We start from the raw sequence: 26,466 nt of genomic DNA on the forward strand, positions 1-26,466 counted from the left end.
CTGTCCTCCTGGTCGGCCTCCACACACCGTGCCGGCTGCCTCCCGTACAGTCAGACCACCTCTGCAGGACTCTGGGATTCTTTGGTCGCCTGGCTTCGTTCACCACCCTAATCAGTGGGGCTAGGTGCCAAACTAAGCAGGAGCTCCAAATGTGATGCTGGGGCACCTAGGAAGTGCCGGTTTCACCCTTCGATAGATTGTGTCTGGCCGAGTTCCGAGAGACGTGTCTCACTCTGCCGCCATATTGAACATGCCCCGTGTATTCATTTATTCATATATCATCAGCAAATAATTTCAACTTTTATACCCCTGCTACGGGCTTTGAATAGTTTGGTCCTGTTTCGCAAGCTAGTGGTTAATAAGTAGAGAAAAATGTATGGGGGAAAGAGGACAGCCTTGTCCCGCCCGTGGCATATCGTGATCTAACCTACCAGATTCCCATAACTATAGCTGCCTTAGCATTGTAGTGCAGATTTTTGTAATACTTCATGAACTTTAATGGAAAAGCAAACTTTACTAAAATTGAATAGAAAACATTCCACTGAACTTGGTCGAATGCCTTCTCAGTGTCTGGCATTACAATTACCACCTTTAATCTTTTGTGCAGAAATGTAATCTATTGCCTGGGTAAAATAGTTGGTATTAATTGCCATATTCCTCCCCAAGAGGAAACCGTTTTGGTCATTCCGAAGAACTGAGGAGACTGCGACTACTAGACAGTTCGCCAACATTTTCATAAATAACTGGTAGTCACAATGAAGTAGGCTAATATAACGTTGTGAGTTCATATCGTTTTCTGCCTTTTTCCTTATTCAGAAAGCTACCAACCACTGACTCTGTAAATGAGTGGGGGACCTCACCCCCTTGCATTATTTTATTGAATAGTCTAAGAATGTATTTAGTTATAGAACTTGTGTACCTTAGTTGGAATTCCGTCTGTGCCACAGGCCTTTGCGGTGGAAGCAGAATCAGCAGCCTGTACTACCTCAAACTGATTGGACGAATCATAGCTTCCCCCTGGTCGGCCGGTATTGAGGGAATGGTGGGTCGTTCAAGCCACCTTTCAACCATCTCGAGCAACGTATTCTGAGGAGCAGAACAGAGCTTTGTATCATTTTTCAGAAAGGCATCAAGCATACCTTGTGGTTGAGTAACATGTCTTAGTAAATCTGATCCTGAATCTGTTTGATAATGTTAGAATTAGATCTACGCTTGGCTGACCAAGTCAGGTGTCAGCCTATATGTTAATTTTCTTCGTATATCTTTTGAATTACTGTGTTGTGGTTTAATATCTCTCTAGAGACAAAGTGATCTTGAAGATTTTGCATAACTTGGGCCACCTTGCATTTTGATTGTCTCTTAGGGGAAACTATACAAGTTCCTATTACCTAGTTTAGAGCTAATTGAAGTGGCTGGAATTTACATTTCTCCCTCTTCCTTAACTCTGCCTGGAAAGCTATTACTTCTACCCTAAAATAAAAAAAATCTTTCACGGCACCCCAGACTACAAAATTGGTGGCTGCGTCAGTAGCACGTTCTAAAGAAGCCTACAGAGCCTGACTCATATTGGTAACCCATTGATCATTCACTAGCAATCATTTGTCAAAATCCAGTTTAGGGTTCGCATTTTGATGATCTGTTAAAAGAAGGTTTACAGTAATCACTGAGTGATCCGGAAATGGGTTACATAATATTTCTGACTGAGCCCTTTGGAGGGAGTGTGAGATTAAAAAGAAGTCAATAGATGAGAATGAATAAAATCTTTCTGAATGGCAAGTATAGGGTCTCTTCTTGGGGTGAACACTCCACCAGAGTCCACCAGGGCAAAGTGATGCATTAAAGTACACAGAAACTCGATTGATTTTGGTTAATTCTGTGGTTTAAACACCGAGAAGCATCTACGGCTGTATTTGAAAGAATATTAAAATCCCTCTGCGAAACCCCTCCACCCACCCCAATTAACAGAGGACCCAGCTCTTCTTTTGCAAAGTTATAGAAGGATCCAGAGTCTGAGGCGAATTCTTGATAGGGCCATAAAGGTTTGCAAAGTTATACCCCTGACTAAATATCTTCATTCACACCAAGATCCACCTGGCGCTCGGATCTCTATTTACCTTGAGGATCTCACATTTTATTTCCTTACCCACCAGTAATGCCACCCCACTAAATGCTGCAGTGGAAGATGCATGGAAAGCATGCTGCAGGAAACAAGTTACTTTCGGGAGGGGTGGGGGAGGGGGCTCTCCTCTTTAAGTGCGTTTCCTGAAGGAGAATTATATTTGTCTGGAGAGATTTAAACTAGGCGAGCCTATAATTAACACATTCACATTACATGAAATGACTCTTAGTTGCCTAAGAGGCATAATATACATTGTGTTTTCCACTCCATTTGGATCTCCAATGCAATCCACTGATTGTACTGCCATATTTCTTTTGCAAACACCCTACCTCATCCCACAAAGCCCCACCTTCCAACCCCTCCCTTATCCCCCTCTCCCACCTAACCCTCCTCTGAGGCAGTAACCCCTAAAAGCTTCACCCACCTCGGGCTCTCAATTGGGAGCTGTCTGATGCCCTCGACTTAACCCCTCCCCCTTTATTGAGTTCCCTGAAATGATACTCAAAAAACATCTCCTGGCCTAGCTGCTGCTTTATAAAGAATGCTCAATAATGGGACAGAATCTCTTTTTTTTATCTCAAAATATTTTTATTGAAGTAAATTTGGCATATACAAGGATAAAAACATTTGTCACAAATCTTGGCTGTTACGACAAGTATACTGTCTGGCTTGTGGTGGAGCACGAGAGAGAAGGAAAAGAGAGAGAGAGAAGAGGAAAAAGAGGGGGGGAGGTTTATCGCTCCAAATGGGCATCCAGGGCCGCCCACATATCACCTCTGGCCGTGTGATTCGCGACCTGGTGATTGGCGGTGATGTTGTCTGCCCCTCTTAGAAATGTTATCCAGTTGAACCAACGTTTGAACGTGGCTTTGCTCGTGTTCTTCCAGTTCCCTAGAATTGTTTTGGCGGCTGCCGTTAGCAAAACGTCAACTAGTTCGCGGATTCTCCTTGGAGTCGAGCTCTGTGGCCAGGAAGGCCATGGTTATGCCTGCTAGGCCTCGTTGTATGTGGCAGCCTGTAAGCGTGTCTATGAGATCGTATACTTTATGCCGGAAAACGTTGACCTTGGGGCAGTCGTATAGGACGTGAGCCAGGTCCCCCCTAGCTTTGTGGCAGTTCCAGCAGGTGTCGCTCTCCCTAGCTCCTACTGTTTCTAGCTTGGCCGGGGTCCATTGTAGTCTGTATAATAGCCAGTATTCAGTTTGGGCTAGTTGTGGGGTTACCTTGTTTTTGGATGCTGAGGTCCATAATTTGGCCCTTTCATCTTCGTTTAGTGGTCTCTGTAACTCCCCTTCCCAGAATGTTAGTGTTTTGTTGTTTAGTGTTGTGGTGCGTGGTGTGATGTGTTTGTAAATGTAAGCGGTTTGGTGGCCTATCTTGTTTAGATTTTGTGAGTACCGTATGATGGCTGGTATGTGTTTCGAGAGGTTGGCTTTGGTGATGGCCGCCTTGATCCTGAGGAATTCATAGCACTCCTTGTTTGGTAGTTTGTGCGTACGCTGCAGTGCTTCAAATGTGAGTGGGTTGCTGCCCAGCTCTAGTTGGACCGGCGTCGTGATGCTTCTGCTATACCACTCTTTGTTCTCTAGTATCCTCCCTTTGTATGTTACCTTGGAGTTGTATCATATTGATTCCCATTTGGAGCCTTTGATGCTGACCCCCAGTTCTCTATCTACTCTAAGTAGTGCCGTCTTTGTGTTCCTGATGATTGCATTTTTTGCTTCTGGATGTCTGTTGGCCGTTAGCGCCATGATTGGGTCTGCTCCCCCCAGGATGCATCTTTCCAGGTCGAGCCAGACCGGCACGTACTCTGGTGTCAGGGAGATCCAGTGTATGCCCTGTTTAGCTAGGCATGCCATCTGGAAGGCCTTGTAATTCGTAAGGTTCAGCCCACCTTGGTCTTTCTTTAGTCTAAGCTTTGATAGGCTAATTCTGGCCCTTTTGCCCCACAGAGGAATGAGTTGATTGCTTTGTCTATATTTTTGTGAAAGTCTGAAGTCAGGGTTAGTGGCAGCATGCTCAGCAGATAGTTTAGCATTGGTGTGATCATCATCTTGATCGTCTCTACTCGGCCCCACCAGCTGATGAATTTGGGACTCCAGGCTTCTAGCTTGCTCCTGATCTTCCTTAGCATTGCCTCCTCGTTGTGGTCTAGGGTAGACCTAAGGTCTCTTCCAAAGAGGAGGCCCAGGTATTTCAGGGGTTTTGTTTGCCACGCAAGTCCGGACGTACCTAGGACTGTCCTTGTTGTGTGGCAGTTCATCGGTTTGCACTCTGATTTATTGGGGTTTAGTTTATATCCGGAGACCTGCGCATACTCCTCAATGGTATGCATCAGGGCCTCTATTGATGTTTCTGGATCGCATGTGGTGATCAGGATATCGTCGGCATATGCAGCCAACTTGAAGGCTTGTCCTCCTACTTGTACTCCTGTTATTAGCGGGTTGTTCCGGATCATGTAGAGGAGTGGTTCTAGTGCGAGTAGGAATAGTCCCGGTGATAATGGGCAGCCCTGCCTCGTCCCCCTTTCCAGGGAGAATGTCGCCGACGTGGCTGTGTTGACCACCACTCGTGCACGGGGATTTTTGTAGAGTGACATGACCATACCCCGATATTTATCCCCTAGTCCGAATTTGCGCATGCATTGGTCGAGGAAGGTCCACGAGACTCTATCGAAAGCCTTTTCTGCGTCAAGCGCAATCATGACTGCCTTCTCCATGTTGTTTTCTGTGTGGTTTATGAGGTGACAGAGTAGTCTGGTATTGTCCTGTGAGAGTCTGTTATTTAGGTAGCCTACTTGCGATTTATGTATGAGGTGAGGTAGATATGTGTTTAGCCTTGCAGCCATTACTTTTGCGTAGATTTTGCAATCTACGTTTATTAGCGAGATTGGGCGATAGTTTTGCGGGAACTGTGGGTCCTTCCCCTCTTTGGGGATGACGATGATGTTTGCCTCCGCCATCGAGTTAGTCATACTGCCCGTCTGCACACATCTGGAAGACTCTGACCATTGTATCTTTTAGCAGGGGTTGAAACTGTTTAGAGAATGCCGCGGTGAATCCGTCCGGCCCTGGCGCTTTATTTGGTTTCAGCGAGTCTATAGCCATCCCCACCTTGGCTCCAGTTATATCCTGCTCTAGTGAGTCTCTTTGTTCATTGCTTAGTTTGGGCAGGTCAAGTTTGTCTAGCAAGTTTGCGCCACCGTCTGCCCCTAGTGATTTGTCCGCTGTGTACAGTTCCTTGTAGAAACCCCTGAAGGTTTCCAGGATTAGCTTATTGGCCGTGTGGGTATTGTTGTTTTTGTCTGTGATCGCTGCGACCGAGTGCTGCCTTTGTTTGGCTTTCAGGTATCCTGCTAGGGCCCTGCCTGCTTTGTTTGCTGAGCCTAGGTTGATGAATTTGTATTTGTTAATCCACGTGTTTGCCCTTTCACTTAGTATCCTGTTCAGTTCGTACTTCTTCTTTGTGAGTGTGGTGAGGGTGTTCCTGTCCACCAGGTTCACGCTGTGGTTCCTTTCTAGTTCCTTTATCTTGAGGATCTCACATTTTATTTCCTTACCCACCAGTAATGCCACCCTACTAAATGCTGCAGTGGAAGATGCATGGAAAGCATGCTGCAGGAAGCAAGTTACTTTCGGGAGGGGTGGGAGAGGGGGGCTCTCCTCTTTAAGTGTGTTTCCTGAAGGAGAATTATATTTGTCTGGAGAGATTTAAACTAGGCAAGCCTATAATTAACACATTCACATTACATGAAATGATTCTTAGTTGCCTAAGAGGCATAATATACATTGTGTTTTCCACTCCATTTGGATCTCCAATGCAATCCACTGATTGTACTGCCATATTTCTTTTGCAAACACCCTACCTCATCCCACAAAGCCTCACCTTCCACCCCCTCCCCTTATCCCCCTCTCTCACCTAACCCTCCTCTGAGGCAGTAACCCTAAAAGCTTCACCCACCTCGGGCTCTCAATTGGGAGCTGTCTGATGCCCTCGACTTAACCCCTCCCCCTTTATTGAGTTCCCTAAAATGATACTCAAAAACCATCTCCTGGCCTAGCTGCTGCTTTATAAAGAATGCTCAACAATGGGACAGAATCTCTTTTTTACAAAGTTCCTGCATACCAAGCAACGTACATTACTTTAGGCACCTCTTTTTATTTTGGTTAATTTAGCTTGCTCCTTTCTGTACTACTGCTGTAAAAGTTTGGTAGCTTGATCTACTGAGCCCTCTATATGAAATTGACCCTCGAATAGTACTTTTAGTTTGGACTGTTGCACCAGAACCACTTGTATGCCTTTTTTCCTTAAGAGTTGGATCATGGATTTAAAATCACGCCTGCAAGGTACTACAGCTGCCGACATGTCCGAACAGATGTTAAAGTGGGTTTCATCCCCCATCTTAAATCCTTTTGCTTTTATGACTTAAGATTCAATTTGTTCTTTTATCTGAAAAAAGCAAACAATTACCAAAAATGCACAAGGATAACTGGAATTTGATGGGTGAGAGAAGGGGACTTGATGGTCCGCATGATTGAAAAATCTTCAATTTTTCCTTGATTCTCTGGGAAAGACCTACTTCTCAACCAAATCAGAGATTAATTTAATAGGATCCTGGCCAGTTTCTTGTTTTTCTGGTATCCCCACGGAGCATGAACTTGAGCGTTGGGATCTGTTTTCTATCTCTTCTGGTTATGTCTGAATTTCCAGAATTTAAAATTTTGCTTTTGCTGTTTGAAGCTCAGAAATTCTTTGAGAGTTTTTTAGATCAGAGATACACTGTTCTGTGAGTGTGATCCTGGAATTGATCTGAAGAAAATTAGCGTTTATCCCACTTAGCTGAGTCTGGACTTCAGATTGCGCTTTGGTATATACTATTCTCATTTCCTAGTTTATCGCCCACCTGGCCTGTGGTGTGGCTTTGCAGACAAACTTAGCATGATACTGGCATCCTCTATCATCAATGCTAATTTCCTGGTGTTAGGCGATTCCAACTTTTAGCTGGAAAGTGAAACTTCCCCAGATTCTCTAAAGTTGATTTATGTAATGAATGCATTTGGACTATACTTAATCATTAGAGGTCCGACGCATAGGGCTGGACACATGTTAGATGAGATCTTTTCCAATTCTACTGCTATCATTCTACTCCATCCCTCCCTCTCACCTGGTCCGATCACTGGGCAATTAATTGGCAGGTAAAGACTGCTAAAAGCATTATGCACAGAAATACTATCCAACATACTCCAAGTAGAGCCTGGCACAAAATACGGCCGGCTTAACTGAGAGATGCCATCACCCCTGGACCCTGGCAACCTGCTGAGAGCCTGGAGCAGAGCGTTGAAATGTTTTCGCTTTGGCTAAACTCTGCTTTGGCAATTGTAGCACCAATTAATTAAATTCACAGCTAAGAAAGTATCTCAGCCTTGGTACCACGATAACCTTAGGATATCAAGGCAGGACTGCCGTAGACGAGAGCAAAAATGGAAAAAGAATTATGAGGTGGAGGTGAAAAATATCTACAAAAATAACTAGCCGAACATAAAAAATTGATCTTGACAGCAAAAGTCATATTACTTTGAGCATATAAAATCAGCCTGTGAGGCAAACAAAACTCTGTTCTTAGCTATAAAAAACTGGTAGTACCAGCTAGCCCTAGCCATGCATTAAAAAATCAAAACGTTTGTGATGCTCTAGCAAACTTCTTTCAAGAAAAGATTGCTAACATTTTCAATAAACCTACTACTAAGAGGGCAGCCGATCAACAGGATGGGCACTCCCTAACTTCCACATTAGGCAGAACCAGATTCTCTGCCTTTAGGGCTCCTTCGGAAGAACAACTCACCAAGTTAATCCCATTAATCAAATGGCGAGCCACAAGACCCCTGTCCTCCAAAAATAATGCACATGATCCCGGCACAAGGTAGTACAATATCTGGCGCAAATTCTTATCAATATGTTTGCAGGAGGTACTTTCCCTATTCACAGAAACTGTGCTCTGATCTGCCCCTGCTAAAAAAGGACAATCTGAATGCTCTGGAACTGAACGACTATCGCCCTATATCAATACTCCCCTTCGCCACCAAGTTGGCGGAGAAAGTAATTAATCAACAACTCTCAGAGTATCCAGAAGAAAACTCATTATTGGAGATACACAACACGTGTTCAGAAAAAGACTACAGAGGATATACAGGAACTACTTGACTGGGGAGGGAAGGCGTCCCTGATCTTGCTGGATCTCTCTGCGGCGTTTGATATGGTCAGCCACAAGATTTTGTCTGACCGTATGCGTACTCTGGCGATCGAGGATACAGCATTGGATCTCCTCCAATCTTTCTTGGCTAATAGACAACAAAATGTTATGATGGGCAAGTTTACATCCAGGCCCTTCTCCTTGCCTTGTATTTGAAAGAATATTAAAATCCCTCTGCGAAACCCCTCCGCCCACCCCAATTAACAGAGGACCCAGCTCTTCTTTTGCAAAGTTATAGAAGGATTCCAGAGTCTGAGGCGAATTTTTGATAGGGCCATAAAGGTTTGCACAGTTGTACCCCTGACTAAATATCTTCATTCACACCAAGATCCACCTGGCGCTCGGATCTCTATTTACCTTGAGGATCTCACATTTTTTTTCCTTACCCACCAGTAATGCCACCCCACTAAATGCTGCAGTGGAAGATGCATGGAAAGCATGCTGCAGGAAACAAGTTACTTTCGGGAGGGGTTGGGGAGGGGGGCTCTCCTCTTTAAGTGTGTTTCCTGAAGGAGAAATATATTTGTCTGGAGAGATTTAAACTAGGCGAGCCTATATTTAACACATTCACATTACATGAAATGATTCTTAGTTGCCTAAGAGGCATAATATACATTGTGTTTTCCACTCCATTTGGATCTCCAATGCAATCCACTGATTGTACTGCCATATTTCTTTTGCAAACACCCTACCTCATCCCACAAAGCCCCACCGTCCACCCCCTCCCCTTATCCCCCTCTCTCACCTAACCCTCCTCTGAGGCAGTAACCCCTAAATGATTCACCCATCTCGTGCTCTCAATTGGGAGCTGTCTGATGCCCTCGACTTAACCCCTCCCCCTTTATTGAGTTCCCTGAAATGATACTCAAAAACCATCTCCTGGCCTAGCTGCTGCTTTATAAAGAATGCTCAACAATGGGACAGAATCTCTTTTTTACAAAGTTCCTGCATACCAAGCAACGTTCATTACTTTAGGCACCTCTTTTTATTTTGGTTAATTTAGCTTGCTCCTTTCTGTACTACTGCTGTAAAAGTTTGTTAGCTTGATCCACTGAGCCCTCTATATGAAATTGACCCTCACATAGTACTTTTAGTTTGGACTGTTGTACCAGAACCACTTGTATGCCTTTTTTCCTTAAGAGTTGGATCATGGATTTAAAATCACGCCTGCAAGGGACTACAGCTGCCGACATGTCCGAACAGATGTTAAAGTGGGTTTCATCCCCCATCTTAAATCCTTTTGCTTTTATGACTTAAGATACAATTTGTTCTTTTATCTGAAAAAAGCAAACAATTACCAAAAATGCACAGGGATACCTGGAATTTGATGGGTGAGAGAAGGGGACTTGATGGGCCCGCATGATTGAAAAATCTTCAATTTTTCCTTGATTCTCTGGGAAAGACCTACTTCTCAACCAAATCAGAGATTAATTTAATAGGATCCTGGCCAGTTTCTTATTTTTCTGGAATCCCCACGGAGCATAAACTTGAGCGTTGGGATCTGTTTTCTATCTCTTCTGGTTATGTCTGAATTTCCTGAATTTCAAATTTAGCTTTTGCTGTTTGAAGCTCAGAAATTCTTTGAGAGTTTTTTAGATCAGAGATACACTGTTCTGTGAGTGTGATCCTGGAATTGATCTGAAGAAAATTAGCGTTTGTCCCACTTAGCTGAGTCTGGACTTCAGATTGCGCTTTGGTATATACTATTCTTCTGCTAGTTTATCGCCCACCTGGCCTGTGGTGTGGCTTTGCAGACAAACGTAGCATGATACTGGCATCCTCTATCATCAATGCTAATTTCCTGGTATTAGGCGATTTCAACTTTTAGCTGGAAAGTGAAACTTCCCCAGATTCTCTAAAGTTGATTTATGTGATGAATGCATTTGGACTATACTTAATCACTAGAGGTCCGACGCAAAGGGCTGGACACATGTTAGATGAGATCTTTTCCAATTCTACTGCTATCATTCTACTCCATCCCTCCCTCTCACCTGGTCCATTCACTGGGCAATTAATTGGCAGGTAAAGACTGCTAAAAGCATTATGCACAGAAATACTATCCAACATACTCCAAGTAGAGCCTGGCACAAAATACGGCCGGCTTAATTGAGAGATGCCATAACCCCTGGATCCTGGCAACCTGCTGAGAGCCTGGAGCAGAGCGTTGACATTTTTTCGCTTTGGCTAAACTCTGCTTTGGCAATTGTAGCACCAATTCATTAAATTCACAGCTAAGAAAGTATCCCAGCCTTGGTACAACGATAACCTTAGGATATCAAGGCAGGACTGCCGTAGACGAGGGCAAAAATGGAAAAACAATTATGAGGTGGAGGTGAAAAATATCTACAAAAATAACTTGCCGGACATAAAAAATGTATCTTGGCAGCACAACTCATATTACTCTGAGCATATAAAAGCAGCCAGTGATGCAAACAAAACTCTGTTCGTAGCTATAAAAAACTGGTAGTACCAGCTAGCCCTAGCCATGCATTAAAAAATCAAAACTTTTGTGATGCTCTAGCAAACTTCTTTCAAGAAAAGATTGCTAATATTTTCAATAAACTTACTACTAAGAGGGCAGCCGATCAACAGGATGGGCACTCCCTAACTTCCACATTAGGCAAAACCAGATTCTCTGCCTTTAGGGCTCCTTCAGAAGAACAACTCACCAAGTTAATCCCATTAATCAAATGGCGAGCCACAAGACCCCTGTCCTCCAAAAATAATGCACATGATCCCGGCAAAAGGTAGTACAATATCTGGCGCAAATTCTTAACAATATGTTTGCAGGAGGTACTTTCCCTATTCACGGAAACTGTGCTCTGTTCTGCCCCTGCTAAAAAAGGACAATCTGAATGCTCTGGACCTGAACGACTATCGCCCTATATCAATACTCCCCTCCGCCACCAAGTTGGCGGAGAAAGTAATTAATCAATAACTCTCAGAGTATCCAGAAGAAAACTCATTATTGGAGATACACAACACGTGTTCAGAAAAAACTACAGAGGATATACAGGAACTACTTGACTGGGGAGGGAAGGCGTCCCTGATCTTGCTGGATCTCTCTGCAGCGTTTGATATGGTCAGCCACAAGATTTTGGCTGACCGTATGCGTGCGCTGGCGATAGAGGATACAGCATTGGATCTCCTCCAATCTTTCTTGGCTAATAGACAACAAAATGTTACGATGGGCAAGTTTACATCCAGGCCCTTCTCCTTGCCTTATGTAGTCCCCCAGGGCTCAGCATTGAGCTCAACACTGTTTAATCTCTGTTACGCCACTGGCGGCTAACATTAAAACTTCTGTTTTTTCTTTAGCGTCTTATGCTGACGACGCCCACATTGTGGTGTCCCTAGCAAAACCCGAAAATAACTCTGGCATGGCATTCAGAACATGCATGAGCAATGTGAGCAATTGGATGGACCTCAATTGCCTTAAATTAAATGGCTCTAAAACTGAGTAATCATCTTTGGCAACAAACCCTGTTTGGACGCCGGAATGGTGGCCGCCTGAGTTGGACTCACTTCCTGAACCCTCAAACAAAGTTAAATGCTTAGGCTTCGTGTTAGATGAAAAGTTGAAGCTCAAGGGCCAAGTAAATAAAATTACATCTGTTTCATGCTGCTCCTTAAGGCTCATAAAAAAGGTTGAAACACTTTTACCACCCAAACTTCTTAAAACTGTAATCATTGCATTGGTAATTGCAAGGATCGAATACTGCAATAGTGTCTATCTTAATCTTGCATCAGGTCTCATGAAGAGGGTACAGACTTTCCAAAATGCTGCTGCCCACTTTATCTTTTTAAAATTCCTAAATATGAATTGGCAAGAGGAGCCATCAGGAACCTTCACTGGCTGCCAGTCAGACAACGCTGTAGATTTAAGGCTCTTTGTCTAGCTTATAAATCATTGCACAGACAGGGGCCAGCCCATTTCAAGGAGAAACTCAAATGGTACGTAAGGTAGGGCGCTTTGTTCAGGCTCTGCCATAAACCCGACTGTCCCTTCATTTAGGAGGGCCACCTGGGTCATGAAGAGCTCTTTCAGGACTGCAGCTATGCTTTGTAATAGGCTCCCATTGACCCTAAAAGCCGCTCCCTCCCTACTCACCTTCAAAAAGGCCTAAAAGACCTGTAGTTTCTCACAGGAATAGAAGGTACTTGACCATCCTGCTTGATTTACTCCAGACATTTCTGAAGCCTTGTCCGTTTTCTATATCGCCAAGGCACCCACAGGAAGGAGTTTACACTTTATAAATTACATCAATTAATTCATCTCTTTGAACTCATCCAGGATCTGCTGGAGCCTTCCTTCCAACTGGGTATTAGGTGTTGATACCCATGATGTCATTGAAAATTAGTTTGTCTGAGGAACCCCAGTGCTGGTTTACGGAAACAAGAGGTGTCTAGCGTTTTCTATCTAGCTTTACATTACTTTTAGAGCATTTATCTTGTACGGTATTAAGTCTGGATGCAATGCTTGTTGGGTTTTATCCTCTAGTTCCTTTGCCTAAGACATAACTTTACCCTCTCCCAGTGTTTTGGTCCCAGCAAAGGGTATAGAGGTGTTTCGCCTATATTTACCTATCTGGGGCTAGGGTAAAAGGTCAAATATAAGTGGCATCTTTTTGTCCTGATCTCTCTCCTCCAGGGAAAATCGTTTCCTCCTATCACACTTTGTCTGTGGTCAATAGAAGCTGCTCAGAAACGCTTTTACTGGTTGAACAATGGCCCCTCTTTGACATTTTGAAGACATAGGAGTTAGAGTATATTCCAGTAGAGCTGATGGCTCTGGTATTTTGGCCTGATTGGCGCTTTGACCCATTCTGGCTGTTCTCTGGGTCTGTAGCCTTGGAGCTTCTCCTCATTGATAAGTGGTGAGTTTTAGCAGTTTTGCCCAACTTTGATTTGACTGGGGTACTCCCTCTCCCTGCTGTCTCCCGCAGTGTACGCCGCTTCATTAGCCCAAATACACCCAAGTGAGGGCTTAATCAATTGCTCAGTCTCTTGAGGGGGGATTGTGTGTTCAATTTACTCTTCCTCACACTGTATTTCACAAGCTCCACTTTCCCCTAGAATCCATTTCAAGTTGCACTTTCTGCAGACCACAACATCCACTGTATGAATTGTATCTTTTCGGGCCGGATTACAGGTATACATTTTGTTTCCCCTTTAGATAGCGTGAGATACTGTGGTCCAATTAAAAATTCCAGGGAATCCCAGGGCAGTTTATTTCGCAGCCATCATGGAAGCGATGATGAGCCGCACCCGCACCTAAGCAGGCCGCTTTTGCGTTTGCCCAGACACTGACCGCGCTCCTGAGGATACCTTACGCACCCCTCCTGAGTTACCACATCTTAGGTTGCACCCTCGGTTATCAACTTTGCTCGCTTGTTTACTGAGCTGCAGGCTTCTCACCTCCTTGGCTCTCAGGTGCCTTTTCATTGCCTGCTGCTAGCACCTTCAACACCATAGGTTCACGATCCCTTTCCTTCAAATTCCTTTACGCTGCTTTGACTGCCTCCTCAAGCTTGTCCGGACGCCATTCATGCTGATGCGGCAGCTGTTTCCACAAGTGGGTATGATGGGAGCTTCTATGACGCCCCCTCCCAATCACTCCTTACTTTGGGTGACTTCTCACTTCACCTGCTGGTGCAACACCAACTTTACCCTCCCCATCAACATCAGTCTTGGTATAATGACTCCCATGAGGTCTGCTCTAATACCACAGCCTTAGACACTAGTGCATTGACACTAGAGTCTTCATTGTCCAGATTGTGGGATGTAACGTTGGCACTGGCACTATGAATGTCTGTCTCTGATTCAAACCCCTTCGATGCCTGTCGTGCCTATGTCGCACTCCATGTTGAAAAGAGCAAAATGCTTAAAAATGTAGCGGATGAAGAGAAAACTGTCAGAAAAGAGTAGAAGTCTGATAGGCTTAATAAAGGAATATGTCTTGCAGTGAGAGTAATAAAACAGTGGAGGGGAAATAGCAGTGCTAAGCAATCCCCAATCCTCGGAAAGAATTTAGTCTTTCACAAGAGTTCCCTCAGTCTTTGAGATCAATTGTTAAACAGTACGAGTTAAATAGACTGGTCTAACCATCTTCTTTAGATCCAGTGTTAGGCTCCAGCATGACTAGATGCTCCTTCTGAGCGTTATCCGAATCCTTTCAAAGACTTCAGACTGGCTCAGACAGTGAAACACACATTCAACCCACTGGAATACAGTGGGACAGTGCTTAATTTGGGTAAACAAATAAGTGCCAGAGCTCTCGTCAGGAGGACACTGCAGCTTTCACCATATTTTCCCCTGCTATACTGCCAAGGATAGCAACAACACAATTATTAACCATCTATTTCAAGTCACCAAAGCTATAAGAATAGCTTGGGCGTAGATAATAGTAATTTTTAATGTATATTCAATTAATATTTGACTGTTTTTGTGGTTATCTCTAAATTAGCCATACAGCTGCACCTTTTAGCTGACTGTCACAAGCGCCGGTATTGACAATTAATTGCGGAAACGACCGACTCAAATTAAGCACTGCAGAGACACAGAACAGTGGTCTTCAGACTTTTTAATGTCGCAACCCCAGTGAAAAAATAAAATTCATCAGCCCCCCCTCTCAGAATTTTTCATAATTATTCTAGTAAATTGGCAATGTTGAAATATATCAACTTATTTACACACAAAACATATTTAGACATTGCTGGTAAATTCTGTTACAGTTTTAAAAATGCAACCAAATACATGATTGCCAAACATATTATTCTGGCCAGGCAGGCCTTACTAACGTGTAAAAGTACCACAGTGTGACTATTAGAAATGGGGATGGGGTTTTTGAAGAATGTTTGTAGCCCTTTCCTTTTTGAAGCATGCTCTCAGTTAGGATATTAATGACAAAAGATGGTAATGATGGTCCATTACAGAGCGATTACTGCCGCTCTTTTATTTCCTGCTTAAAACAAGGCACTGCTATCAGCATAATGCTTCTTTTGGTCAGAGCCTTGCGCCCCCCCAGTTTGAAGACTCCTGACAGAGTCTGAGACCAATCGTGATGTATTGTGGACTGTCCCTTTCATAGGAGCTAGAGAGATCTTTCGTAGACCAGTGGAGAGGGCATGCCAATGATCCAGACTATACAAGGTTTGTACCACACATTGATGTCTCTCCAGGGGACAAGTCCTAAAAAAAGAAGTGGGGGGACGCTGTCACCGGAAGCGACATCACAACGGAAATGACGTCATGCAAGGGGCGGGAGCCGGGGGGTGATTGGCGATAGGGGTGCAGGGGGGGCAGTTTTTCAATATGTTTATTCTTCTTCAACTGCCAGGTTATTTGGCCATGGGAATATGATTAATGGCACCTGGTCTGATTTTCAGGAGTGTGGAGGGACAGAGAAGAGGTGTGTATGTGCGCGTGTGTGTATGGGGCTGGGGGCGCACTTTAGCCAACCATTGGACGCCCTCACGATGCAGCTGTGAATCTCAGCCCTGAAGAGGGGGCCCGGATTCCTCGGGTCTTCCGCGAATCAATCATATGATGTGGAGGGATGAAATGATAATTAGCGATGGAAGCGCCCTCTCATTTGTAAAGGTGGCGGGGGGCCCTTTATTCTGCCACTTCAAGAATCTGCCCCTCACCCGCCCCTCTCACCCCCGCCGAGTAGATGAAAAAGAAATCTGGAAGGTAGTAGTAGCAGCTCAGAGAGCCCCCAATGCCTCCCCCCTCGCTTGGGATTGGGGGAGGAGGGGAGGTGAGGGGGCGGCTCCTCCCTTCTCCTTACTCCAGATGTGGGATTCCTCCCACAGCCCTCAAAAGCGAAGGTGAGCAGCATGCTGTGTGCTCCGATCTCGTCCCAGAGAGGCCATAGAGTGAAGTCCAGCTGTTTAGCAGGGGGGATGGTGTCCCCGCTGGAAAATAAGTGGGGGGACGCCGTCCACCCGCGTGGTACCCCGACTCGAGCCCTGTGTCTCTCATAGGGATACTTAAGATGTTTTGCAGTGTTAGTCATGTTGTTTAAAGCAACCTCTCATGCACTATAAAACTAAGGACTTTAGATTTGCCCATGATGGAAGATATAATCTTTCGTAGTGCAAGAGGTTATAGGACAGCAGAGGAACACATTAGCTGAACTTGAGATGAGAACAATTTCAGAGTCACAGGTTAATTAAGTAACTTATCTCAGTTCAACAAAGCATGCATCCATTAATGTTTATAATTTCTAATCGCAAAAGTTTCTTTTGAAAATAATTCAAAACACAGCTAAAGTACGTACTAATTTGTTCTTACAGATGACATTGTCAACGGCTTCTTGAAATTGACAGTAATAAGTGTAAAGAACAATAAACAGCATGCACCTCTTGCTGGAAAAATTGGGCTCTTATGGAAGACGGATGCATTTGATGGCAATGTTCAGGTACAGTAACATTATGCTCCAATGGCAAATGCTTGCATTCATTAAGTATAATACGGTACATACGAGCATTGGTAGTAGAACATATTGTCTTACGAACACATTTCTAGGGTATATTTCGAAATGTCATAAATATCCTCAGGGAGAAGGGGTTTTCACCAAATTCAGCTGTATGCTATTTGGTTTAGGCCTTTGGATTTTTCTTGAGTGACTTGCCAAATTTTCTTTTATCTGCACAATATCGTGAAAAAATTTGAAGGCTAAATGAGATTGAAAAAATATCGAGATCTTAACAATTCGAGAACCATCCTGGATTTCTGAAATCGATTTCTAATCAAGTTTTCAAAAAAAGGCATAAATCTGATTGAATTATATTGATTCTGTGAGAATTCCTGGATCCTGAGGAGATGCAAGAAATGTGACTGGTCTCAGTTGAACATTTTGTCGCAGGGACTATTGAGTAAATGTGAGGCACTGAAGTCTCTGCCCTGAAAACAGGGCACACCTAATGGGGGTACGCGGGAGACGCCACTTAACGAAGCGAGGATGAAGATGCTGTCACAGAATCTCAGCTATTGCCTCCAAAATGTAATTTAAATGACCTTTTTTGTCCCAGAATTCGTGGGTCCCCTTTTTAGTTTGTGGGCTTGGATCTTCAACCAATTTGAAATTCCGTATTCGAGGACACAGATTTGATACGGAATTGAATGAGCAATGGAAATTTATTTTGCCTTGGTCCATTGATTATTCATAGATCTTTGGAGGGTCTAAAGACTGAGTCCTAAGTTGCAAATGAACATTTTGGTACCAGGGAGCTTTACTGAATGTGAAGTACTGAATATGCACTCTTGGTAAACGTCAGGGCATACATGGGGGTTGAGAGGAGTAACTCCTTACTGTATAACTCTTAGACAGGCAAATACTGACCCTAAAGTTTTACTTCACTGCTGTCTTTGCTGAGGGAATAGTTCATGCCACATTTTTGGTTTGCAGATTCGGATCATCAATTGATTAGAGAATACAGATCCATATACTTTAAAAAAAAACTACAGTGAACCATCTGTATATACTGGACTGAAAGCAAGCGATGTGTCTTGCCGGGAAACAGTGTTTACAATGCTGCCATTACATTGCGTTCCTTTTACAACGCGTAAGTTACAACAACCGCATTGTTAGAACGCAGTACATTTACATCGCAAGTCATTTTGATCGACTTGCTGTAGGGGGCGCTCTAACCTAAGGAACAGTATAACTTACTATTCCAGCACCTTCCCTAATGTTGCGCACGCTGGAGATGGAATAGTAAATTATACTATTCCTAAGTCCAGCACAACCCCTATAGCAAGTTGATCTAATGACTTGCGATGTAAAGGTATCGCATTCTAACATCGCGGTTGTTGTAACGACCGCATTGTAATAGAACGCGATGTAATAGCATGCGTAGTAGCATGCTATATTCGATTTGCCACCACTACACATGATTAAAGATCATGCACATTGTGCTCTAGCCTCAAAGTGGCAAACTGGTTCTGTCAATATGGGGACGGGTTGCATGTCCTCTAATAATGGTCCCTGTAGTGTGTTGTGTCTTTACAAATGATGGGTTCTGTGACTTGCTGAAAGCTGTTTTCGGGATGAGGTTATGTCGACATGGGAGCTGGTCTAGGATCATTAAAATACTAAAGTACTTAACAACAGTTAGATCAGAAATTTGCACAATTTATAGTGCAATGGTGGCTTTCTAATTTCACACAATATTGTGCATTTAAAGAAAGTGTGTACCACTTTTTACAGAGTCTTCAAAACCTCAACAATTTAGGAATTGCTTTTCAGCATCCAGAATCTACAGAATAATAACGTGGCCAAACTTGAATTGTCTGAATTTCTGACGTGGATCTTCCACATGAAACTGAAATAAGCGAAGGTGTCTCAATTATTATAATGCAAACACTGATATGAATAAACTTGCTGTCACTTTTTTAAGATAGTAACTATGGCAACTTAGGGCCAGCTTTACTAACATTTGACGCAGCACAACACAGCTGTGCTACGACAGATGGAGAGGGCAGGAATACACCATATGTACAAAGATATGGTGCATAATCGCTCTTTCATAGCGCTGGCGCACTGTGCTGTCTAGAACTAACGCAGGTGATGCAGCGGTAATTTCTCAATGCAAAACCCTCATGCTACCTCTATTTACTGCTGAAAAGGTGTTGGGCCCTTGACACCATGTATTACCTTCAGGAGACTTTACATAAACATGAACAGTCAAAAATGCAATTATTATTTAAGCCAGTGAAGAGAGTTGTTGAGTATTTTAAAAGGTTTTATTTTCTAGTCAAAAGTGAATTTTTCTCTGACCCTTTATTCATTAGTAAAATATCAATCAGGTTACAGAATTTGGAAAACACGAAAAATAGCAATAATACAGAACATATTACAGTCTGCATAAAAGCATCACATGTAGAAAAGAAAATGTGGCGCAAAATGTCAGTCAAAACTCTTAAAGAGTTTCTAAGTAAAACAGTCTTGCAAGGCTAATCAATAATTAAATAGTTTGCAAAAATCTCCCACAAAGAGAAATACATGCATAAGACAAATACATCTTTTAAGACCTGATTAATTAGTCAAAGCATAAACTTAAAGTTTAGCATCTAATTCTATCCTAATCAGCTGCACGCTCTGCCTGTCTGTGTCTTAGGAGCTAGCAGCCCCTCCTTCACTAGTCCTCTAAGGAATGTGGCCTTCCATGCCAAAAATATGACGTGCAAGGACTTCTCTAAAAAAATAATATGAGCAAGAAACCTCCCTTCTCCTCGGATGCAAATTTCCTCCCAAGGCTGCACCAATCTCCTCCCTCGACGTTTTCGTACCTAACCCATATGAATGAAGCACAGCCTAAAGAGCCTAAGCCTAAGCCAAAGCCAAATGAGCCTAAAAGCCAACCAGGCCTCCAAAGAGGTCATTATTTATACTCTAATTCTTGGCAGACTACACAAAATGTTGCATTTTCAGACAAGCTTGTACCCCTGATTGGCTAGCCACAATGGCAAGAGGTTTCATCATCCTGACTCATTACAAAAATCCTAACCATACCAGTTTTAACAAAAGAAGCGTTAATAATTTAATACATTTTATATGTGTTTGCAACATTTACTAGGGGAAAAATGTTTCAGTCTGATTTTCCTTCCTGTCATATCGTAGGCAGGAAGGATACTTTAACTAACACTGGTACATTGGCACAATCACAAGAATGTACAGTTCACAGTGGCTATGACTCTTTCGTGTCTTGAGGCAAGCTGGTACAATCTGCACATGCTCTCTTCTTTTAATGCAAGTCACAGCCTTGCTGGATTTACAGGTAGCCATGTTTTCTTAGGCCCAAAAAGCAAAACAAACACAAGAGAGTATTAACTTTATGTAAATCAGCCCATTATGTTTCCCAACTCTATATTAATATCCTTTGTAAAAGATTTCACAGCAAAGCTATTAGTTTAAAGCAGCTTTTTCTATTATTTGTGCACAACATGCAAAAATAAAAATGTGCAACATAGCTTTATTATGCATTAGTGTAAATTTTAAAAGTGCACACAGTTAATAATGTTTTGGCTAGCTTTTCATTCAAAAAAGTGTTTAGCCCCATGTGTAGTGTTTGGTGCATTATTAATTGACACACATAATAAAAAGAGGTGTTTTAAACTGAAATATATATCTAAATATGCAATAAAACCAAAGTCTTTTAAGACCGGGACAGGGGTGTAGATTACAAGGAAAAGAGCTGGGAAAAGAGAACACATTCTATGGTTATTCTTCACAACTAAAAAGGCCGCTTAAATCTCAAGTTTTCTCTACACTGCAAAACACATGTCAATTCAGCAAAAGCATTTCAGACTGACTAGGCCTCATTTCATGTCTCATGTGCCATGTGTTTTAACTTGCACCAAAATGTACGTATCAATTTAAATGCAGTCTGTCTGAAGCACAAAATAAAGCAATGCCTGACTGCAAATGAAATCTGCTCCATCACAGGCACCCTTGTACCATGGTGCAAGAGGCAGGATTTTTTTGTTCACCTTCCTGTTCAAAAACAATCCTTAGAGGATTTTTCCTCTAGGTGTGCTGCATTCAAAGGGATTTCTCCTTGTTGCAACTCGATCACTGAAGGAATACAATTTGACTCATTCCCAGGTTTACTAGTCTTGATAAATCTGAAAATGTGGCAACTAACGCTTGGGAACACCTACTCTCCTCCCTTGTAACTCCTTCCCGTCACAGAGTAACACAAAGCAGCGACTTGTGCTGCCTTGCATTACTATGGATTTACCAAGCCACGCAGTGCCACACAAGATGGCTTTGTGTGGCTTGGATTGCATTGCTCTTGCATCACCTTATGTGACGCAAGGGTAGCGCAATCCTTTAGTAAATCTGACCTTCTGTCTTTAACCTTCAGAAGTTGCTTGGTCTTAAAATCACCCGTTTAGGACCAATGACTCCAGCCAGAGTCTTCAAAATGATCCATGATCCACATTATTCATCCAGGACTACCTTTGAATCTCCTCCCATATGAGTGCATGACGCCTACTAGGGTTAGTCATTGCTAGAGAAAAATAAATAAGGGACACTAGATGGAGCCATAATCCAACTTGATATTCACCTCAACTCAATGTTTCTCTTACAGTAAAAACGTTCACTCCTTCTGTCTCTTTTCTCTGATACTAGGCACACGCTCTGTCAAATACCAACAATAAATGGTTCACTTTGGTTCAGTATGTCAATTCCGGTGTTTTTTTTTTTTTTACCTTAATAATCTATATGCCTTCCTTTATGGCCTTTTTTTGCAAAAAGTGTGCAATAATTTGTAGTGGCTGTTAGCATTATATACATATTTAAATGTATGTTTGGAATTTTATATAACGCTTTTTTTGTCTTTATTTTTAGAACTGCTTCATGATTGATATCACTCTTTTGGATGAAATTGAGAAGCCCTTCTGGTGCGTGAGTGCTCCAGTCAACATACATACCTCTGCAATGCCGGACTGCCTTTATGACTTTTTGGGACAACATTTTGTCCTCAACTACAGTGACAAGGAGGGAAAGGTCCACATGGAACTTGTGTGGATGACCGAAAGTGCGGAATATTGTATAATAAATCTTGTCATTTATGTGAGCACTGCAAAAGTCAACAGCTGGTTTGGCACAAACTATTGATTAAAAGAATTCTCATTTGACACAGGTAAATGCTTGTTTGTAGGATGAAGTTGACATTGTATACCTAAGCAACCATAATGAAAAGGTTCTTGCCTGTATCTTGTAATTATTCAGAATGCTAACCTTATACAATGACTTGCGTGCCAGGCCAGACCTTGAAAACACATTTTGAATTTTAGAATGTTCTTTCCACTTGATTCCTGCGTCAATCTAACCAAACCTGCCTGCAAATAAAGAACATGGTTTAAAACTCCATCATCCAAAGGAAAAGTCGACTGTCCTTAAAATGCGTTCTTAGGGTCAATTGAGGCCACATAGAATCTGAGTACTCAGAATGAAATGCGCCGTTTTACATTAATTAGTTTTTTCAACTTCCAGTGAGGTTTTTGACCAGTAAAACATTCATGAATCTGAAGAGAATGCTCTCGTTGAAATACCGCTGTTACAAGTGCCTAGTTATTATCTAATATCCCGCAAGGGGTTCTCAACAGATCCATAACATTATAATCGATTTCACAGCTGCACCTCCGAAAATTCACCGTGATGTGATGAAATGTGGATATACCAGAGCAGATCGCCATTGGAAAGCCTTGGCATTTAAAACCTAGATCATAATTGTTTAAATAACATTTGGAGATCACTAAATGCTATGTGGGATATGTATGAAGGGCAGTCATACACATGAGGGTCTCTTGACACTAAGATGCCACTGAAAGTATGTTATGAGAAGAAGAGATATAAAGTTGAGAATGATTTTTCACCTTCGTAGGACTTCTGGAAGCGAAGGAAAAGTCAAAAGGTCAGCAGAGGCTAAATGTAGAGCCGCAGAGAACTGTAATTACTTCAACTGGCGTCCAGAAAATCAGGGGTTGATCCAAAAACACATTTATGAACAAGGCATCTTCTTTAAATCTAACTCTTTCGTGTATAGGAAACCAGTTTATTTTAAGAAAGATACTGTGTGTGAAAGTGAAGTATTATTTGGTGTACCCCATGTACCATATACCAGGGGCTTATAAGGGGTAAAGTATTTGCCAGTTGGGGATTACCAAGTTGAACATAAGAGTTTTGCGAGATAGCAAAGGCTCTGATTTCTGGACAGCAGATTCCAGTGCACCATCAGTCATAACTATCAGCATACGGAGCAAAACATGGGTTGTGACCATACAAAAAGGGCACTTTCCTACAAGAGAGATGTATGAAGATAAAGGGAAGCTGAAGTAATAAACCTGGTCTCCCAGTTCTGATCAATCTGTAGTCTATTTAGTTGTTTATTGGTTAAACTTAAAAAAGGGGGTTGCAATAGTCGAGTCTGGGCCCAGTGATTGCAACAAGTACTTTTTTGTTGTCCTAAAAGTTTAGTAAATACCATCCCAGAGGTGTCTTCCAATAGGACGAGTCTTCCAACTTACTCGACGAGTTACGTTTGGCTTTTGATAGAAGATTACCATTTGTTTCGATACATAAACCCTAATTCCAGCAACTCAGCTAGAATAGCTAATGTTCCTGGCCGTACTCAAATTAGGTATTCCTATATTGGGCACAATTTTATGTTTTATGTTGTGAAAGTATTCTAAACCAATTTACCATTGTGACAGAGATTTTCGAATTGTTGTATGTAAGCATGAAACTAAACATGGACTGAAGATGTCCAATTTGATTCCTAGGATGTCGCATTGTTATGTCACAGCAGTGAAATAGTAGCTTTGTTTCTCAAGCTAATATATTCACAGTGAATAACAATATTTTGAAAAATCAGTTAAGAATGGTGGATGGATATGGAACTATGCCTATCATTCAGAATAACCAGCATACGTAATACCTTTTTGTCATTTGATGCCTGAGGCTTGAGCCGGGCAGACGCTTTTTACTCTATTTTAAATAGCTTTGTGTGAATTTACCTCTGTGTCCTACCCCCCTCCCCTTTGCACAGCGCGCGGATTTATCGCAGCGCGTGTCTCCACCGAATTGAGGGTGGAGGCACTGTTCTTAATTATTTTTTAAAATTTACCTCTGCACCCCCCGTCTTCCGCGCTGCACGGACAGCACCTCAGCTTCCCCCCAGAGCAACCGGCCAGTTCAGGGTGGGCTTGCCTGGGACACGGAAGGGAAACGGTGGCGGCCATTTTGGGTAGGGCTAGACAGCATAAAAACAGTAGAAGGACTCTGCCCTCGAGATACCTTTTTGTCATTTGATGCCTGAGGCTTGAGCCGGGCAGACGCTTTTTACTCTATTTTAAATAGCTTTGTGTGAATTTACCTCTGTGTCCTACCCCCCTCCCCTTTGCACAGCGCGCGGATTTATCGCAGCACGTGTCTCCACCGAATTGAGGGTGGAGACACTGTTCTTAATTATTTTTTAAAATTTACCTCTGCACCCCCCGTCTTCCGCGCTGCACGGACAGCACCTCAGCTTCCCCCCAGAGCAACCGGCCAGTTCAGGGTGGGCTTGCCTGGGACACGGAAGGGAAACGGTGGCGGCCATTTTGGGTAGGGCTAGACAGTATAAAAACAGTAGAAGGACTCTGCCCTCGAGATACCTTTTTGTCATTTGATGCCTGAGGCTTGAGCCGGGCAGACGCTTTTTACTCTATTTTAAATAGCTTTGTGTGAATTTACCTCTGTGTCCTACCCCCCTCCCCTTTGCACAGCGCGCGGATTTATCGCAGCGCGTGTCTCCACCGAATTGAGGGTGGAGGCACTGTTCTTAATTATTTTTTAAAATTTACCTCTGCACCCCCCGTCTTCCGCGCTGCACGGACAGCACGTCAGCTTCCCCCCAGAGCAACCGGCCAGTTCAGGGTGGGCTTGCCTGGGACACGGAAGGGAAACGGTGGCGGCCATTTTGGGTAGGGCTAGACAGTATAAAAACAGTAGAAGGACTCTGCCCTCGAGATACCTTTTTGTCATTTGATGCCTGAGGCTTGAGCCGGGCAGACGCTTTTTACTCTATTTTAAATAGCTTTGTGTGAATTTACCTCTGTGTCCTACCCCCCTCCCCTTTGCACAGCGCGCGGATTTATCGCAGCGCGTGTCTCCACCGAATTGAGGGTGGAGGCACTGTTCTTAATTATTTTTTAAAATTTACCTCTGCACCCCCCGTCTTCCGCGCTGCACGGACAGCACGTCAGCTTCCCCCCAGAGCAACCGGCCAGTTCAGGGTGGGCTTGCCTGGGACACGGAAGGGAAACGGTGGCGGCCATTTTGGGTAGGGCTAGACAGTATAAAAACAGACGGCTATGACTCCGCGCAGCGGACGCGCTCAGCGGGCACGCCGTACTCACGCCGGAGTCAAGCCAGAGTCCAGCCCGTCTGCGCACGGCCGGGCACAGGGGCAGGGACCCTTTCCAAACGGAAGGTCTATTCTGGGGAGGAAATTCGTCAACTGAATGGGGGTACAACTACTTTAGACCTAAATATACTCACTCGCATAGAGGAACTGGCCATCCAGGCACCGCAGATAGGTAGGTCCCCACCCCCCCCCCCCCCCCCACCCTAAAGTTGGTTAGCCTAAACACTAGGTCATTGTGTTGTCATAGTCTTGAAATTTTCACCTTATTGCAAGACGAAGACATCGACATCCTGACCTTGACTGAGACCTGGATGGGGGATAACTCCATACCAGACATTATAGCCACCGTCCCTGTAAACTACGACATCCACTGGCAGAATCGTCCAGGGAATACTCGAGGGGGAGGAGTGGCAATAATATTCAAGAGACATCTAGCAGTAACTAAAATACTGGCTGAGTCAGTGGATCTGGCCGATCTACTGGCAATAAAAATCATGCTTGATAACATGTGTGTTACAGTTCTCACAGTCTACCGCCCCCCTAATGCCACTCCTGGCTTTAACGACTCCTTCATGTCCTCTGTCTCCGACATGTGTTCCAGATATAGAAACATCATAGTCACAGGAGACTTTAATTTTCACTGGGACAAAGAACAGAAACAGCCAGCTGCTAGTTCCCTAGAGACAACTATGTCCTCCCTGGGCTTTAGGCAGCTCGTAAATGCCCCTACACATATAAAAGGCCACACCTTAGATCTGATATGGACCACAGACTCCGGGGTGGCTTTAGCTGGAATCCTCCCCTGTATCTGGTCCGACCATTATCTGATCTACTGTGACATCCCTCTGGATACCTTACCCTCCCGTCCAACACCTAAACCCAGACTGACTCGCCAGTGGAAAAATGTGGACCAACATACACTAACCACGGCACTCAGGGGAATTATCCAGCCGACATCATCTAATAAAGATGTAGACCAAGAATGTAAGGACATGATGGACTACTTAGTAACAGCCATCGATCAGTTAGCACCCGAGAAACTCCAAACAAAAAGTAGTGGAATAAAGGGAGCCCCATGGTTTACACCCGCCTTGAGCGATCAAAGGAAGGCTCTGCGTAATATGGAGAGAAACTGGAGGAAAAATAAGGATATAGACTCCTGTGAACAATAT

General features: G+C 43.4%; 1 protein-coding gene across 1 annotated transcript in view; it reads left to right on the top strand.

The window, feature by feature from the left end:
- FBXO15 (F-box protein 15) overlaps window positions 1-22,257 on the top strand; it is a 395,164-nt gene extending 372,907 nt beyond the window's left edge. The window contains exons 10-11 of the mRNA XM_078687513.1: window positions 16,670-16,794; window positions 21,733-22,257. Of these exons, the coding sequence (XP_078543639.1) occupies window positions 16,670-16,794; window positions 21,733-22,002 (395 nt within the window). The 3' untranslated portion in view covers window positions 22,003-22,257. The remainder of the gene's footprint in view (window positions 1-16,669; window positions 16,795-21,732) is intronic.
- Window positions 22,258-26,466: the final 4,209 nt, after the last annotated feature.

Source organism: Lissotriton helveticus, chromosome 4_1 (assembly GCF_964261635.1).
Source record: "Lissotriton helveticus chromosome 4_1, aLisHel1.1, whole genome shotgun sequence".
Taxonomy (NCBI): domain Eukaryota; kingdom Metazoa; phylum Chordata; class Amphibia; order Caudata; family Salamandridae; genus Lissotriton; species Lissotriton helveticus.